The 16,636-nt window shown below is 47.2% G+C and overlaps 1 protein-coding gene across 3 annotated transcripts in view; it reads left to right on the top strand.

Moving 5' to 3' along the window:
• Positions 1-1,941: 1,941 nt before the first annotated feature.
• The window catches only part of PHRF1 (PHD and ring finger domains 1), a 36,669-nt gene continuing 21,974 nt past the window's right edge, over positions 1,942-16,636 (top strand). For all 3 annotated transcript variants that reach the window (XM_059825804.1, XM_059825806.1, XM_059825805.1), the window contains exons 1-6: positions 1,942-1,980; positions 8,057-8,171; positions 8,505-8,627; positions 10,166-10,398; positions 11,358-11,441; positions 12,437-12,558. In XM_059825804.1, coding sequence (XP_059681787.1) covers positions 8,081-8,171; positions 8,505-8,627; positions 10,166-10,398; positions 11,358-11,441; positions 12,437-12,558 — 653 coding nt within the window. In that variant the 5' untranslated portion in view covers positions 1,942-1,980; positions 8,057-8,080. The remainder of the gene's footprint in view (positions 1,981-8,056; positions 8,172-8,504; positions 8,628-10,165; positions 10,399-11,357; positions 11,442-12,436; positions 12,559-16,636) is intronic.

Below are 16,636 nucleotides of genomic sequence, written 5' to 3'. Positions count from 1 at the left end.
CAGGGCACGGGGCACGCGTGCTGTCGGCTGCTGTGCTCCACCAAGTCCCGCATCTCTTCTTCCAGGCACTGCCTTACATTTCAGGTTTTACTTAAAACCCAAAAATAAATAAAATCCTTCTTCCCCCGACACAGAGCGCACAGGGAAGGAGTGTGTTCCGAAGCGGCACTCGCACAGCCGGCTGCCTGCACAGCTGAGCCCTGCACGTTGCTCAGACCTCCCCGGGTGCCGTGTTAAACCGTCCGGCGTGGAGCGGGGCTGGAGGGACGCCAGCCCAGCGGCACGGCGGGCGGACGGCCGAGCTGCGGCGGGCAAAGCGCTCTCCTGCAGCCTGAGTGAAGGGCGTGATGGGTGCTCGTTCTGGAGGTGCCATCGTCTGTGTCTTTACACCAACAACGGGACACCCCCCCGGGCTCAGAGGACCGTCTGCCATTGCCCCGGCGAGGCTCTGGGCCTGGGGGCTTCGCAGCAAGGCCGGTGGGTGCTGTTCACCCTCCGCTCCCGCTCCGAACGAGCTCGTGGCTCAGCCCTTAATCTCCTGGATGAAATTTCCTGCTGACACGGCCAGTGCTGCCTGAGGAGAGCCCCCGCTTATTCCAGCCCTGCAGCTCTTCCCTTTGTTCCCAGCCGGCTTTCAGTCGGCCCCCGCCTGTGCGGTGACAGGGAACCGTGGCTGCTGATGGCGGGAGGAAGCCGAAAGGGGGAACATGCCCCCGTCCTACCCCCGTGGGGCCGGCGAACGCCCTATCCGTTAACGTGCAACTAAAAAGCTGCCCCTTAACAGCGCAGGCCTTGTCTTTCCAAACACGAGGCGCTTTGTGTGTACTGGCTGTGGCTTTACCAGCGTTCCCCCCCCCGTCCCATCCCGCCTCGCCCTTCTCCCGAAGCCCCGAGCGGGCAGGCAGCAGCAAGGCTGGCGCAGGTTTTGCTCCGCTCTGCGTTTTCAGGAAAAGGACCGTGTTTTCTCCCCCCGGCCCCCATCTGCTGTCTGACAATGACCCGAGTGTCTGCGAGGACGTGCGCGTTCGCTCTCGGTCACGTCCGGGCGGCCGAGGCTCAGGCAGAGAGCGGCGGCTGATGAAACAGGGCGAGAGGGGGAAGAAGAACAACTCCTCCTCCGTGGCGTGCGTGCCATCACCCAGAGGAACGGGAACACTCGGTGGGGATCCGCCGCACGTAGTTAGAGGGGAAAAAAACCCCGTCAGCCGCGGCCCGCGTCGCCTGAGGGAGGTATTCGCAATCGATCCGTGCCCCTCGGAGATCTCCTCCTCGGAGACCAGCCCGCCCTGCCGCGGCTGCTGTGGGGCTGCCGGCAGCCCAGCCGCCGGCCCCGGGGCTCACCCCGCGGGCTGAGGCCGCCGAGCCCGCCGAGGTGTGGCGGATCTCCGGAGGTGCGGCGCCGGGGGGGGGGGCGGAGGCAGCCGGGCGGGCCCGGTCCCCGCCAGCCCCCCGCGGGCCTCGCAGCCTCGACACCCGCGGGGCTCGGTGGCCTTTGTGCAACCCGCCCCGCTCCAAGCTCGGGGACACCGGCCGAAGGGACAGCGAGCGCCCTGGGGATGCCGGGGGGGACGCCGGACGCTTCCGCGGGGCAACCAGGAGCCGCCGGGGCCCGGCGCCCCCGTCCCCGCACTGTCCCCGGCGCTGTCCGCGGGGACTGAGCTCCCTCCCCTCAGGGCGGTGCGGCCCCGCCCTCCCGCGGCTCCGCCGTGGTACAGCCCGGCGCACCCCTCCTCCGATGGTTCGGTCCCGCTGCCATTCTCCCCCCCTTCCCCGGAATGGTTCACCCCGTCGCCGCGCTCCTTCCCACCTCCCCCCGCCGCACGCGCGCGCAGTGGTTCAGCCCTCCGGCCGCGCCGGCTGGCGCCGGCACCGTAACCCGGAAGTGTTCCCGCAACACTTCCGGGTCGAGGGGGCTTCCGGCCGTGGAATCCGTTACGCAGGCCCGGCCCGGTTATGTGAGCGCCGGGGCCTTCTCCTCGCGTGAGTGCCCGGGAACGGGGGGCGGCTACCGGGGCCTGCCTGGGCGGAGCGGGGCGGCGGCGGGGTCCGGGCCCGGGCCGAGGGGGCGGCGGCGTCGGGCCGCGGGCCGGAGTTGCGCGGAGCGGCCGTTCCCCGCCGCGGCGGGCTGCCAGCTCCGGAGGGAAACTGCCCCGCCGCGCTCGGCATTGTTTATATTTACTTAATCTTGTTGCTATAAACGCGCTTATTTATTGTTTTATTCTCTGAGTAATCGCTGGCGGCTGTCGGGAGATGCGGCTGAGCGGCACCGCTGCGGGGGGGCTGCCCCCGGCCCGGCCTCCTCCCGGGGGTGTTTTCCGGGCTGTCCGGAGCCGCCTTTCTCGTGGAAGCTGTCCCGCCCGCTATACAGCGGCCGAGCAGGCGGCGAAGGCGTCTCTCTGCGCGGGGGGGTGTGGACCTGCGCGGCGGCGGCCCCGTGCTGGGGAGCGATCCGGAGCGGTGGAGCAGGCAGCTTCCTTCGCTGCGGCAAAGAAGATTTACTAAATAAACGCCAACGTTTCTGGCGTGCCCGCCCCGCTTCCCGTTGTTTGTGGTGCACGCGTGAGTGCGTTTGAAGAAGTTAGAAGCTATCTCAGCCTTTTCCAGTGAAGTCACTGGGCCTCTCGCCTACCAAGTAGAAATGAAGTTTTCCTGCAAGCATTTTTTTTAGCTCGCCTTAGCTTATTCCAAAAGCGCGTTTAGGCTTAAAAACTTTGCCTTGAGGGACCTGTGCTTACTGACAGGTTTTTAAGCTGTGGAGCTGGTGCCCTTCACTGGGCGCCCCATGTTCAATAACAGTCTGTGCGGGGGTGCTTTTTGGCCCTGCGGTTACTGTTTTTCCTGCTGGTTGTTGCATGGATGCATCACTGATGTGTTGCAGAGGTGTTCACTGTGTTATTTCCTTTCTTGAAGGTCATTGGGTCTTGGTATCTTTTGTTATGGCTCTGCATAAAAAAACAAACCCCAAAAATCATAGAAGTGCAGGAGGGTTTTGTTTGGTTTTTTGGGGTGGTTTGGGGTTTTTTTTCCCAGCCGTGCCCATAAACAGCAGGGAAAGCTGTAGTTAAAGATGGGAATGGTGTGAAAGACTGATGCTGAAAAGGAACTTACCGGTAAGGGTGACTCTTTCTAAGAAAAGAAGTCTGTTAAGAAAGAGGAGGATGTGCAGCGTTGGAGAGTGTTTGATTCACAGCTGGAAATGGAGCCAGTGGCTTCAGGGAATTGCAGGCTGGGAATTGTACGGAGCTCGGCTGCCGCTTTGAATACAGAGGTACCAAACGCCCAGCTGCTCCTCTGGGTAAGGTGCTGCACTTCAAAAGTGCCTTTGCAAAGCCTGTGCGTTGCTTTGTTTGCGTTACAAGCTCCCCGAAGAGTGCAGTGTCAGCTCCTGGGGAAACTTCAGTGGATGGTTTTGGTCCTGGAATTTAGGGTGGCTACGTTTAGGGCAGGGCCTGGATGGGGGAAAGATAAGCGCTTCCTTACCTACCCCGGGATTAATTTTCTGTGCCTTATCTGTTAGGTTCTTAGGTGCTTCCATTATTTAAATCGTTGCATGGGCAGTTCTGATAGCGGTATTTAAGAGTTAATCTTTTTGTAACTTAAACAGGGGAAAGTTGGATCTAAATTTAGAGGGATTTTTTTAAAGCTCCCTGTGCATGCTGGATTGGCACTGCGTGGCTGTAGGAGTCTCTCGTTAATCTGAATACTTTCCCTGCCTGGTTCCTCTTACTTTTACCTTTGGAACGTGGTGGCGGCAGATACTAGTCACACCATGTCCAGGTGTTTTCCAACCGGGTACAACCGTGATTTTTACAACTCTTTATTTTCTTTGCTTTCAGCATAGCATATGAAATGGGAAACAAAGCCAAGTGCTTTCTAATGTGTGACACTGATTTTTCCAGAGGGAACTGAATTGTTTGGTTGATTTGGCAGGGGGGAATCAAACCAAAAAAAAAAAACTAAATAAAGCAGATGTGCCGACGAGAGCAGAAAGCTCATGTGTTTGAGTATTTAGTAGACTTTAAATTCAGTTATAAGTGCTCTTTGGAACACGACTGCTCAATAATTGCCCATGAAATTAGATCAGCATTCAAAACCACCCTGTGAGAAAATCCAGCTGACTTGTTTTCTTTGCCTGTGTATAATGCTGAACGTTACCCACGCAGATTAAAATAAATGCCTTGTCTAGTAGCTCTTCTGTTTCTAAAAACTAGAAACTACTGTAAGAAGTTGGTGATGGAGGAGATCGGTTGGTGCTAGAAAGGAAGGTGCGTACGACTGGGGGAGTCGCTCGCTGTTGTAGGCGGCTCCATCGGCTTCGTGTCAGAATGAGATGGAGCTTGAGCGTGTTTTGCAGACCGTGGCTCCTCTGACGGTTAGAAGCCTGCACTTGCCTTCTAGCTGGAACGTACTTAAAGTACCTTAAAATACTGGTTTGTGGTAATGCGTGAGGATCTTAGTTCAAAAAGTGAGATGTTTACTGCAGTGCTTGTTTGATAAACATTTGTTCTGGAGGAAGCACTTCATCTTCTCTGTTCTTAAAGCCAGCAGAAAACCCCGTTGCTAATACGGCTTGAAGGAAAGTATTTGTAATTGCTATTTGATTGTACAATTAAAATGACTTAAGGCAGCTCGATGTAAAAGTGTAATCTGTCTTAACAGCAAAGCCCAGGCTTACGATTAATACCGCAGCAGAGCCGGTGCTGCGGTAGGCACGCAGCGCTCCGTGCAAACCCGACTTGGCCCTAGTGAGGTTGCGCCTCTGTGAAGGGAACCTAGGGCTGGGGAGGAGCGCTGGTGCATGTAAAGTGATCGAACACCTGCCACGTGCTCATCGTTTTTGCGGTTTGATGTTTTATTAAAATATTGTGAGGCTCTTCTGAATGAGAATTTGAAAACGGGGGGATGTTAAGGAGGAGGAGTACGGTGTCTGCCTTTAGCAGACCTGGTGCGTAACCTGTAATTCAAGTACTGGACGTGTTGTGCGCAGACTGCAAACGTGCGAACGTTGCACCTGCCCAGGGAATTGAAATGGGTTGTGCTGTAAGCGGCGATGCCTTGCGTTAGTGGTATCGAGTCCAAAGACAAGGGATCTCTGGCCAGGTTACGCTGCATCTGCGTTCGCGAGCTGCCTGCTGGGGACGCATCCTAAATTACTCAAACAGAGTCTTCAAAGCGGGATGCAGAAGAGAGGATCAGCGGATGTGAGAGCCTCCGCTGCTGGAGGGCTGTATGCAGAGTACTGCACACCATGGGATTTTCCACGTGAGCAGGCAGCGAGGGGCTGGATACAGCAGTGAGGGCAGGTCCTTGGCACCCCTAAAACTGAAAGCAGCTGTAGTTGCCTCAGCCGAATGGCCTTCAGGGATAACCGGCTGCTTTTTAGCAGTCTGGGCTTTTATGTTACAGAAGTGCATAGTTAAGGTTTGCCTCAGAGCAACGACTACAATCTCCTTTTTAACGAAACTTCTTGGTTTACATAATAAAAATAAAAATGTTTCCTATCTATTTTGTATCTACCGGCTGTAGCTCAGGGGGGTTAGAAAAATTCTGATGTGGCAAGTGCTGGAACAAAAGCTGGGCTTTTGTACAGGTGGGTGAGCTCTCTGAAGTGTGTCATGAACGTGTTTGTGTTTCACGGTGGTAATTTGTTTGAAATGTCTCCCATAAGAAAAAAAACCTTGGAGATGCTGCTTATTGTTCTTAAAAAATAGGAGAACAAGCTCTCGTATTAGGTTTATAGTCAACTTTGGTTTCCTTCTTTTTTCCTTAAGAGCAGCTGCCCAGTTTGGAAAAGGTTGTTGATAAAATAGGATTTGTGATGTGCTTAAAATCTCAAATTCAGTTCATTTCGCTTGGTTTCTCCTTGTCTGTTCCCAGCTGTCCACAAAACAGACGACTTTTACTGACAAGATTTGAAGACTTCATTGTTTGCTGCAATACCAGATTTTTCCTTAACTCCGAGTTTTGCCTCCGAGCAAAGTACAAGCTTGCATTTGCGGCATAAATATGTCAGTTTAGATTGTCAAGTCACAAGTGCTGATTTGTTTGCCTCTGTGCTTAAAGGATATGTTTCCGTGGAGTAGCAGGGCGAAAATAACATGGGTAGTTGTTTTATTCCACAGCAGTGAAGAAATGCATGCTGTTTGGAAATGTAGTTAAGTATATGTTGGTCAGAACTGTGGTTTGTGGGAATCACTTCGGAAAAGAAAAAGATCCTTTCCTCACTGTGCTTACTGCTTTGCTTTAAGGAGAACTAGGGAGCAGGGGAACGAAGGTCATTATGGTGGTGAAGTGGAGGCTTAGCCACGGTTTTACCCCCGCGGTGGCTTTGGTTAGTGGCTTTGGCTGGCCGCTGTCATCCGCCGTGGCTCGGGAGTGCCGTAGCTGGCTGGACGTGGCAGCGGCGGCTCAGCAGGAACCCGCTCTGTTCCCACAGCCTGCCCATGGGGAAGCGATACAGGCAGAGGCTCTGCATAAAATCTGAATACGCTATGGAAATTCCTGCTATATAACATAACAAATACGCCTGCCGCTGCCCTGCTATGGGACCGGTGCTGCTGGTCTCTGCCCTTACGTATCCTGGCTGTAACATTGCCGCAGATTTTGCATTGCTGTAGCTAACTTAGCTTTTGAGAGGATATTATATAATTGAGTTTCAGTTTGAATAATTCATACATACGCACTGCTGAAACTTGAAAAATTTCCGGTGTTTCTTCCTACTTTTTTTTCAGTTACATTATGGAGTGACTGGCTTTTGATGAGTCTGCGTGTTTTGAGCCAACATAAATTGTTTTTTAAACACAGTCCTGTTAACAGCCACGAATTTAGCTAAAAGTTTAAACCTCTATTTAGGCAAGATTCTTACTGAGGTTAGGAGAAATCTTTACCAAGAACTTGATTGTGTTGAAGCTTGATCTTTTTTTCTTTTTAGCTTTTTTTTTTTTCCCCGAGCATTGAAGACTCCATTTGCAGTTTAGTCTGGTTTAGCGAAGCCTACATTTTTAAGGCTCTTAAGTGCAGAGCTGTGCTACGTGGCTCAAAAAGGGAGAGTGCAAGTAAAGACACACGTCAAGAGTACTTGAATAAAACATAATGTTTTGTTCCAAAAATTCTTTTAATATGCAAGATATGTAATGCGGAGCAGGGAGAGTAGGAGAAGAGCACCCGATTGAAACTTTTTTGCCACGCTTATAGAAGAATCCAATTTTTTTTTCGTATCGCGATATGACATGTAGCTTTAAGTGTCAATGAATTATATTTTTCCATGACTTGCTTATAGAAGCTTGCAGGGATCTGTCTGTCTTAATGTTTCGTAGCGTTATATATTAAAAGCTCTGGTTTGATTGTCATTATGAATTTGGATCATGAGACATCTCTTGGTATCTGTCAGTTTTATTGCCAGTCTGTGCTAATGCACAGCAATTAATGTGATTGCATTAATATGCATCAAATGAAGTCTCCTCCTTTCTGCGGAGTAATGGTTGTGAGGTCTGAGACTTCTCTATTTCACGACAGAGCTGTGAAAGGCCTTTTTTTAAAAAGACCTAAAATACGTAGTCTGTCTTTCTTATTTCTTTTCAGTTGAGCAAGATTGTGTGTTTCAAATCAAAATACTCTTTGTCATCCCGTTAGGCCTTGTTCAGAGGGCCTCTGGTTCCTTTCAATTTTGCATTTTACTGCTAGTCCACAGGATGGTTTTGGTGTTTGCAGGTTTTCTATTCTTATTTTTCAGTGCGGAGTTCTGGTTATACCATTTTCTGTCACCTGGGAGCCCAAGATAAAGCTGAATCTTTCACCTAACTGAGTTTCACAGGCAGTTGGTTTCATCTAGCTCAGCAGGGACGCGACGCTTCACGTAACGATAACTGCTTACCTCTAGCCACCTCTGACTTGAAACTGGGAAAACCAGTCAATGGTGCGAGGAGCCTTTGCTGTAGAGCGATGTCCCTTCTACCGTTCACGTCTCCGCAGATGCCTTGGGTGCTCTTTGCCGGGCTGACGCCTGCTCTGCTTGCGTAGGTGGTACACTGCCTCACTGAAGTCTGCCTTCTTGCAGGGAGCGGATTCCAAATGTCCTGCCATGGATGATGACAGCCAGGATGAGCTGATAAACAAGAATGCTGCGCTAGGCAAGGGCAAAAGACAGAGTCTCGCGCTCCTCAGTGAAACAGGTAAATGCAGCCTCTCTGCATGTGCGCATTTATAGTCCTAGGTTGGACAGCCTATTGGTTTAACCTCCAAAGAGAAGTAAAGATACGTTTTTGACCATTTATTTCCTTTTCCCTGAGAATTTTTTTGGTTTGCTTCCTAAATTCTGTTTCTTGAACTGCTGGCATGCTTCCCTTGAGTTTCTCAGAACAGGCAGCTTTAATACCACTGAGGCAATCTGGGTTTTCACTTCCTGTATAACGCCCTGAGCAGGAGTTCTGGTGTGTCCTTCACTGTTCTGCCTGTCTGTGTGCATCAAACAGCTATTTCCTCTCTTCTTCGCTTTTCTTTTTAAGAAAGCAATGGTGGAAATAGCTGTGATTCAGAAGATGATACCAGAAGTGAGGAGGAAGAAGATGACACTGAGGAAGAGGGAGGTGAGGAGGACAAGGAAGAAAGTCAAGATGAAGAACTAGAAGGTAGGTCTGTTAACGTGAGTTAACGGGCATTTTTTTTAATAACTGGAGGAAGAGTGGGATGAAAGCTTTTCCTCCAGAAATTAACCATGAAATGTAAATCCACAGATGCTGCTGCATCAGGCCGATGCCCAAATCCTACAGTAATAAACAAACAAGTAATATTCCCCAATTTCTAAGTTTTTAAAGCACTTGTATGTTTGAAGACTATCTGCTAGCCAAAGTGGTGTAGTTATAGTCAGTAGGAGTGAACTCTGCCCCAGCATGAGTAGAAAAAAAAAGTCAAAATTGCAGCAATGGCTCATGCTATCTTTTTACTTATGAAAAGCAGGTTTGTTTGTTTGCTTTCGCATGGGGCTCTAAAGTGAATGTTGTGATGGGGAGTTTTGGAAATAAATTACCACTGCTGTTAAGCCTAGGGAGGAGGGAAGAAGACTTGACTGATTTTTCTTTGAAAAAAGGAGTGTGGCAGTTATTTGGATTTGTTAATTTTACTGAAAACATACTCTGTAGACACATGTACTTCTGAAACTGCAGCACTCAAATTAGTGTTTGGATAGACAAAAATAGAGTTTTTTGTCACAGCTTGAAGCTTGTTGGGAAGGCAGGAGCACAGTTTCCAAGTTACTGGTTAGGCTGATTTGAACACAGACTAAAAAGTTGACACCAGGTGCCAAAAAGTTTAATTAATCCATCGTTTAGAGTATTCTCGGCTATGTCCAGACAGGAGAAGTCAATAAAAAAGACAAAAGACAAAGGCCTCATTTTCATCGCTGAAAAAAAATCAACAGAACAACAGCCACCCCCACCCCCTAAAAAAACCCAACCAACCAAACAAAAAAAGTGAGAGTGGTTTTTAGGTAACTTTTCGCTGCTTCTTGAAAATGACAACTTAATTCACAGGTTTTAGGGAAAGACCAACACACGACTGTATTTTGTACGAAAAATATAAACACCTTTCAACAATGTGTGCTGAGTGTTTAAAATTAATTTTACTCAAAACCAAGCTTCTTTAAGCAGTCTCCAGCTAGGCACCCAGATCCCTTGACTCTCAAAATCATGATTTACTGGTGAAATCTTTAATCTGCTCTTCTGCAGGTAAACGTATGGCGGCTGCTTGTTGTCTGGAGTGTCTATTTTAAAAAAAAAAAAGTTGGATACACGATAACTTTATTATAACTTTATTCTTTAACTTCAGTGTTCAGTGGTCACCTGACATATCCTACTCTCTTCTTGTTTTGATAATCTGTTGTTTTTCTGCTGTCTGTCCTTTTAATCTCTTACAAGACTAGTCATGTTATCAGGCTTTATTTTTTGCCAGAGTAATCCATTGCTTTTTAGTGAAGGGATTTAGGAAAAAAAGAAAACGGCGGAATATATTGCCTCAAACTGGGGAGGCTGTGCTTCACCCTTGCAGCCCTGTAAAATAAGCTTACTTGGAATTTTCTGAGAACTGGTACCCCATCCTGCCCACCCCCTCTGCCCTTGCTGATGAAGCCCTGCAGCACACGAGAGTTCTTTTTCATCTCTCGCTTTTTAAGATTGCGAAGACTATGATGAAGAAGAGGAAGAGGAGGAAGAAACTGAGGCCGCTGTGGGGGGAATGACCGATTCTCTGAAATTAGAGCCACACGTAAACGGAGCGAGCATTTCCTCTGATGAGGACGGTGAAAACTGCCCCATCTGCCTCAACACGTTTAGGGATCAGGCTGTTGGGACTCCTGAGAACTGTTCCCATTACTTCTGCTTGGACTGCATCGTGGAGTGGTCTAAGGTGAGCTGGTTTGTCCCTGATGTCCTGTGGCCTTCTGGTGTGCTCTGCTCTCTCCCCTCTGATCGTGCTGTTCTGCTGTAATGAGAACAAAACATTGTAATATTTGTATTTGCTTTCTTAGGCTTTTTTACATAGACTTGGCTTACTGCTCTGTTTGGCAGGATTCACATTTCTGAGGTGTGGATCTGTTTTTCTTGTACCCATCCTGATCTGTGCTGTTCTCTGAAAGCTATAATGTCATAAGCAAGTGTGTTTGTAGGCATCTAAAATTCTTTTTTTCAAGTCAAGACACCAGTAATACTGGTTTTCTGTGTGTGTGTGTATTTCTCTGTGTATCTACCCTTATCTCTTGTTGAATTCTGTGTTGTGGCCATTGGATGGGGGTCTGTTGCGACAGCGAACATTTAAACATAGAAAAGATGTAAAAGAATACTGACTAAATCAGCAGTTTGCTCTGGATTCAGTTTTCAGTCAGAGTTCCTTGCCACCTAACTCTGTAGTTCCCATAATCATAATCCAGGGTGAGAATTACAACAAAACTTACTGTGCATGCAGCAGTACCAGTGCAAATTGAATTAAAAAATAAAAAAAATCACTTTTACTGAATATATTAGTAAGCCATTTCCAGTTGCTTATTCATCCAAAAGAAAGAAAATGCCCTAAAACCTGAGCACTGTTTCAAGGCAATGTTTGGAAGAACTTTGATGTTGCTTTGGTAATTGAATAATAATTAAATGACTTTGGTATAATAAATGCTTTTCTAAAAATGCATGTTTTCTCTGATACAATAGGTTGTTTGTAAACCAGATAAGTACTTAAAATGTCAAGACCAATAGCTGTTAAAATGACTACTACATTAAATCAATGCTTATTACATTAATAATTGAGGATTTCCTTTTTAAATTGAATCAAGAGATATGCTTATTAACGGTATGGGGAATTTTTTTTTCTCTTTCTAGAATGCAAACTCCTGCCCAGTGGATCGAATCCTCTTTAAGTACATTAGCATTCGGGCACATTTTGGTGGGAAAATCTTAAAAAAGGTAAGCTTTCTACCGTAACCAACAACAAGGCCAATTGCCATAAAATAGCTATTCAAAGGTTTACACTTGTAGCATATTTATCTGATATTTGGTATTTGGATGATTTACTTCTTTCCTATTTTGAGATTGCCTTTTAAGGAACTGTAACAATTTTTCTTCCTCCTTAACCACGTTTCCTGCAGTATTGTGTGTGGATTGAAGCATGGCATCGTTTCTGAGGGCAAAAAAAGCTGGTTTTTATAACTGCCTCTTTTGCCTAATGGACATTTGACTCTAAGCTGTTCTGCATTGATAAGCCTGTCCACATGGGGAAAATGCCCCACATACTGCAACTGCTGTTATAATATGAATAATCTAGGCTATACGTGATCTTTTCCTTACGTCTTGCTATCAGCTGTGCTGTGTAGCAGTCAGGTTTGTAAGGGGGGAGAGACACAAGGCAATAGTAGAGCTCTTAAAGGTACAGGCTGAGTGTGCCACTAGTCTCTCACAAAAGAATATGGAAGAGCTGTCATTGCTTTTTACTAATACCAGAAACATGTTGGTTTTCAGGGGACACTTAGGAGTTTGATGCTCTGTTTTCATAAACTGATGGTTTATTATTACATGTTTACATTTTAACAGAAGTGCGAATTAACATATGTTACTCATATGTTATGGGGGGGAAAGCTAAGCTTACGCTCTTCTTTTTGTCTTGTTTTTGGGGTTTTTTTGTTTGTTTGACTACTTTTGATCTTATTTGGCAATTTTGGATTCGCCTGTTCTTAAAATGCAGTTTTCAATAGTTGTTAATGTCTGACATAGATGAGTTCAATAGATGTTTTCAAGCATTTGATCGTGTCCTGGATGGTGTTGAAAGAACTAAAGGAAGGTTCTGGTGTGTAACAGCCATTTTAGTTCATTCACTTTTAGATTTTGCTGCAGGTACTGTTAACGTGACAGAATTTTAAAAAGTGCCACGTTCTGCATAAAATGTGAATCTGTCTTTTATTTAGATTCCTGTTGAGAACACGAAAACTCAGGGTAATGATGGAGAGGATGACCCAACCTTCTGTGAGGTGTGTGGCAGAAGTGACCGTGAGGATCGCCTGCTGCTGTGTGATGGCTGTGATGCAGGGTAAGAAAGGTCCAAATGAACGTAGCACCTGCACGATTGCAGATAGCACTGCAGGGCTGGCCAGCGTTTGGTCCACAGGCACTACCTGGTCTGTAGGCTGCACCTTGGGGCTCTCTTCAGGCTCATCGTGTGGCCAGACTTGTCTCCATGTGCTTGTAGAGCAGGCATCCCCATGATGCGATGGATCCTTTTTCTGGTCATGTAGCAGCGTATGTGTGGAGAGTCCTGCACACATCAGTGCTGCAGACCACCAAAACAGGTGACCGTACCTTCAAGCGATGATGACGTTTGCTCATCCGTGCAACATCTGGGTGCATGGAAGGTAAAAAACATACATCCTTTACGTCTCCTCGAGAGCATGCATGACTTGTCACAACTGACTGGGCATTGGTGCTGTGCAGGAGAAGTGCTTAAACTTCACAGTTCCATGAAATTTTGAGGTCTTTATAGCCACAGCTGTTAAATGATTCCTTTACTCTTGCTTACTTCTGCCTCGGCCTAACATATCTCTTTTTTTCCCCTCCTTGATTAATGAAATAATTGTTTAAATAGAGGCATCAAGATACTGGAATAGAACTTTGGGCCTACTGTATTCTGCTATAATTTAAAGCTCTTATACTGTTTAATCATTCTTGCAGCATTGCCAGTCTGATGATGTCAAAAGTTACCCATTGAACAAAGAGAGATACTTGCTTGCAAAGAATATGTAAAATAATCTTTCAAAAAATTACTTCTAGTAAGCTAACTAGACGTCAGGCAAGTCTAGTTTTGTCTTTGTATTCTGTAGTGTCCATATACACTGATTCACCTTCTGGAGAAGAGACAAAATCAGGAATGCTGAATATTCTTAAGCGTGTCATCAGAACACTGAGTTTAAAATACTTAACCAGAACCAGCGTTTCATAGGTCTTATCTGAAGTAGTGTCTTTCGGTTCTTTCTGAACTTTCATAAGCCTTATCTGAACTCAGGATATTGCTTCAGATTTTCCTTTGTGGTCTCTTAATAGTTCCTCTGATTTTTTTTTTATTTTTTTTTTTTCCCCCCTCAAGTCTGATACAGTTTCTGATTTTTATCTTATTTTCCTAAAATAAGTTCTTTATAAATGCTTGAATTCTAGAGTTAGCACTTCTGGAAGCACTTCCTGAAGAAAGAACTTGCAGTCTTTACTAGCTCTCCATGGCTGAGATGAACTATAGAAAAATGTAGAATAGCATGCTTCAAATCCTAGTTTTATTCTTCTACATTCTTTGTCTGACCTGACACTGGAGTGAAAATTTTGTCAGTTATTTTTGCCAACAGTTTTAAAGCCAATGGAGTCATCCTGTCTTTCCATTGCTTTTAGCTAGACGTGGCTTTTCACAATGTCTAAACTGTGTGGTATAATGCTATTATCTTATGAATTTTGGTTATGGTTTAAGTAATCAAATCTTTTTCCATTGAAACCATTTTCAGGTAAGACTTGTTGGAATGTGATAACCTAACTTTCTGAACTGTGTAACAATAGCATTAAGATTGGTATGAATACAAAAGTGTGCACGTCTAGATGCTTGAACAAACATTAGAAGAAGTGTTAATTGCATTAATGGTGTGACACATTAATGTGTGACTTCATTCAGGTTACCAAGTAGCAAGAAGAGAGTAACAGTGATATAGAGATAGAGGTCAAGAAGATGAAGAACAGGGCAAAATTCTTTAATTTCATAGATCTCATTTTTCTTACTGTTTGTGAGGACTGAGACAGAATAATGAGGCAGAAGGTCCCCAAAAGCATCCATGCATTCCGTAAAGGTACAAGAAAGAAGTCCAAAATCAGTTCTTCACTGCCAGTCACAGAGCCCAAGAGATGTGTTGAGGACTTGATGGCCAGTGTCTCTTGCCCTCTGCGTTGCACACAAATAATCCTGGCCAGACCACTTGGGAACACACAGTCTTTGTGCTTGTGAGTGGGTGGGTACAAGAGTGCAAGTATAGAATCATAGAATCGTTTAGGTTGGAAAAGACCTTTAAGATCATCAAGTCCAACCGTTAACCTAACGCTGCCAAATCCACCACTAAACCACGTCCCTAGGCACCACAACTACATGTCTTTTAAATACATCCAGGGATGGTGACTCCACCACCTCCCTGGACAGCCTGTTCCAATGCTTGATAACCCGTTCAGTGAAGAAACTTTTCCTAATATCCAATCTAAACCTCCCCTGGTGCAACTTGAGGCCATTTCCTCTTGTCCTATCACTTGTTACTTGGGAGAAGAGACCAACACCCACCTCGCAACAACCCCCTTTCAGGTAGTTGCAGAGAGCGATGAGGTCTCCCCTCAGCCTCCTCTTCTCCAGACTGAACACCCCCAGCTCCCTCAGCCGCTCCTCATCAGACTTGTGCTCCAGACCCCTCACCAGCTTCGTTGCCCTTCTCTGGACACGCTCCAGCACCTCAATGTCCTTCTGGTAGTGGGGGGCCCAAAACTGAACACAGGATTCGAGGTGCGGCCTCAGCAGTGCCGAGTACAGGGGGACAATCACTTCCCTACTCCTGCTGCCACACTGTTTCTGACACAGGCCAGGATGCTGTTGGTCTTCTTGGCCACCTGGGCACACTGCTGGCTCATATTCAGCTGCCTGTTTATCAGCACCCCCAGCTCCTTTTCCGCCGGGCAGCCTTCCAGCCACTCGTCCCCAAGCCTGTAGCGTTGTGTGGGGTTGTTGTGACCCAAGTGCAGGACCCAGCACTCAGCTTTGTTGAACCTCACACAGTTGGCCTGGGCCCATCGATCCAGCCTGTCCCTCTGCAGAGCCTTCCTGCCCTCGAGCAGACCAACACTCCCACCCAACTTGGTGTTATCTGCAGACTTACTGAGGGAGCACTTGATCCCCTCGTCCAGACCATTGATAAATATATTAAACAGAACTGGCTCCAACACTGAGCCCTGGGGGACACTGCTTGTGACCAGCTTCCACCTGGAATTAACTCCATTCACCACAAATCTCTTGGCTCGGCTGTCCAGCCGGTTTTTTACCCAGCGAAGAGTACACCCGTGCAAGCCATGAGCCGTCAGTTTCTCTAGGAGAATGCTGTGGGAAATGGTGTCAAAGGCTTTACTAAAGTCCAAGACAACATCCACAGCCTTTCCCTCGTCCGCTAAGCGGGTCACCTTGTCATAGAAGGAGATCAGGTTGGTCAAGCAGGACCTGCCTTTGATAAACCTGTGCTGACTGGGCCTGATCACCTGGTTGTTCTGTACATGGTAATGAAGGCACTCAAGATGATCTGCTCCATAACCTTCCCTGGCACCGAGGTCAGACTGACAGGCCTGTAGTTCCCCAAATCCTCCTTTCGCCCCTTCTTGTAGATGGGTGTCACATTTGCTAATGTCCAGTCCACTGGGACCTCCCCAGTTAGCCAGGACTGCTGGTACATGATGGAAAGTGGTTTGGTGAGCACTTCGGCCGGCTCCCTTGGTACCCTTGGGTGGATTCCATCCGGTCCCATATACTTGTGTATGTCTACATGGTGTAGCAGGTTGCTAACCACTTCCCCTTGGATTATGGGGGATTCGTTCTGCTCCCTGTCTTCCAGCTCAGGGGGCTGGGTGCCCCAAGAACAACTGGTCTTAGTATTAAAGGCTGAGGCAAAGAAGGCATTAAGTACCTAAGCCTGTTCCTCGTCCTTTGTCACTATGTTTCCCCCCGCATCCAATAAAGGATGGAGTTTCTCCTTAGCCCTCCTTTTGTTGCTAATGTATTTATAGAAATGGTTTTTTGTTCCCTTTAACAGCAGTAGCCAGATTAAGTTCTAGTTGGGCTTTGGCCCTTCTAATTTTCTCCCTGTATAACCTTATGATATCCTTGTAGTCCTCCTGAGTTGCCTGTCCCTTCTTCCAAAGGTCGTGAACTCTCTTCTTTTTTCCCTGAGTTCCATCCAAAGCTCTCTGTTCAGCCAGGCCAGTCTTCTTCCTCGCCGGCTCGTCTTTCAGCACATAGGGACAGCCTGCTCCTGCACCTTGAAGGTGTCCTTCTTGAAGAATGTCCAGCCTTCCTGGACTCCCTTGCCCTTCAGGACTGCCTCCCAAGGGACTGT

Source organism: Gavia stellata, chromosome 17 (genome assembly GCF_030936135.1).
Source record: "Gavia stellata isolate bGavSte3 chromosome 17, bGavSte3.hap2, whole genome shotgun sequence".
Taxonomy (NCBI): Eukaryota; Metazoa; Chordata; class Aves; order Gaviiformes; family Gaviidae; genus Gavia; species Gavia stellata.
This window is presented reverse-complemented; position numbering and strand designations above follow the sequence as displayed.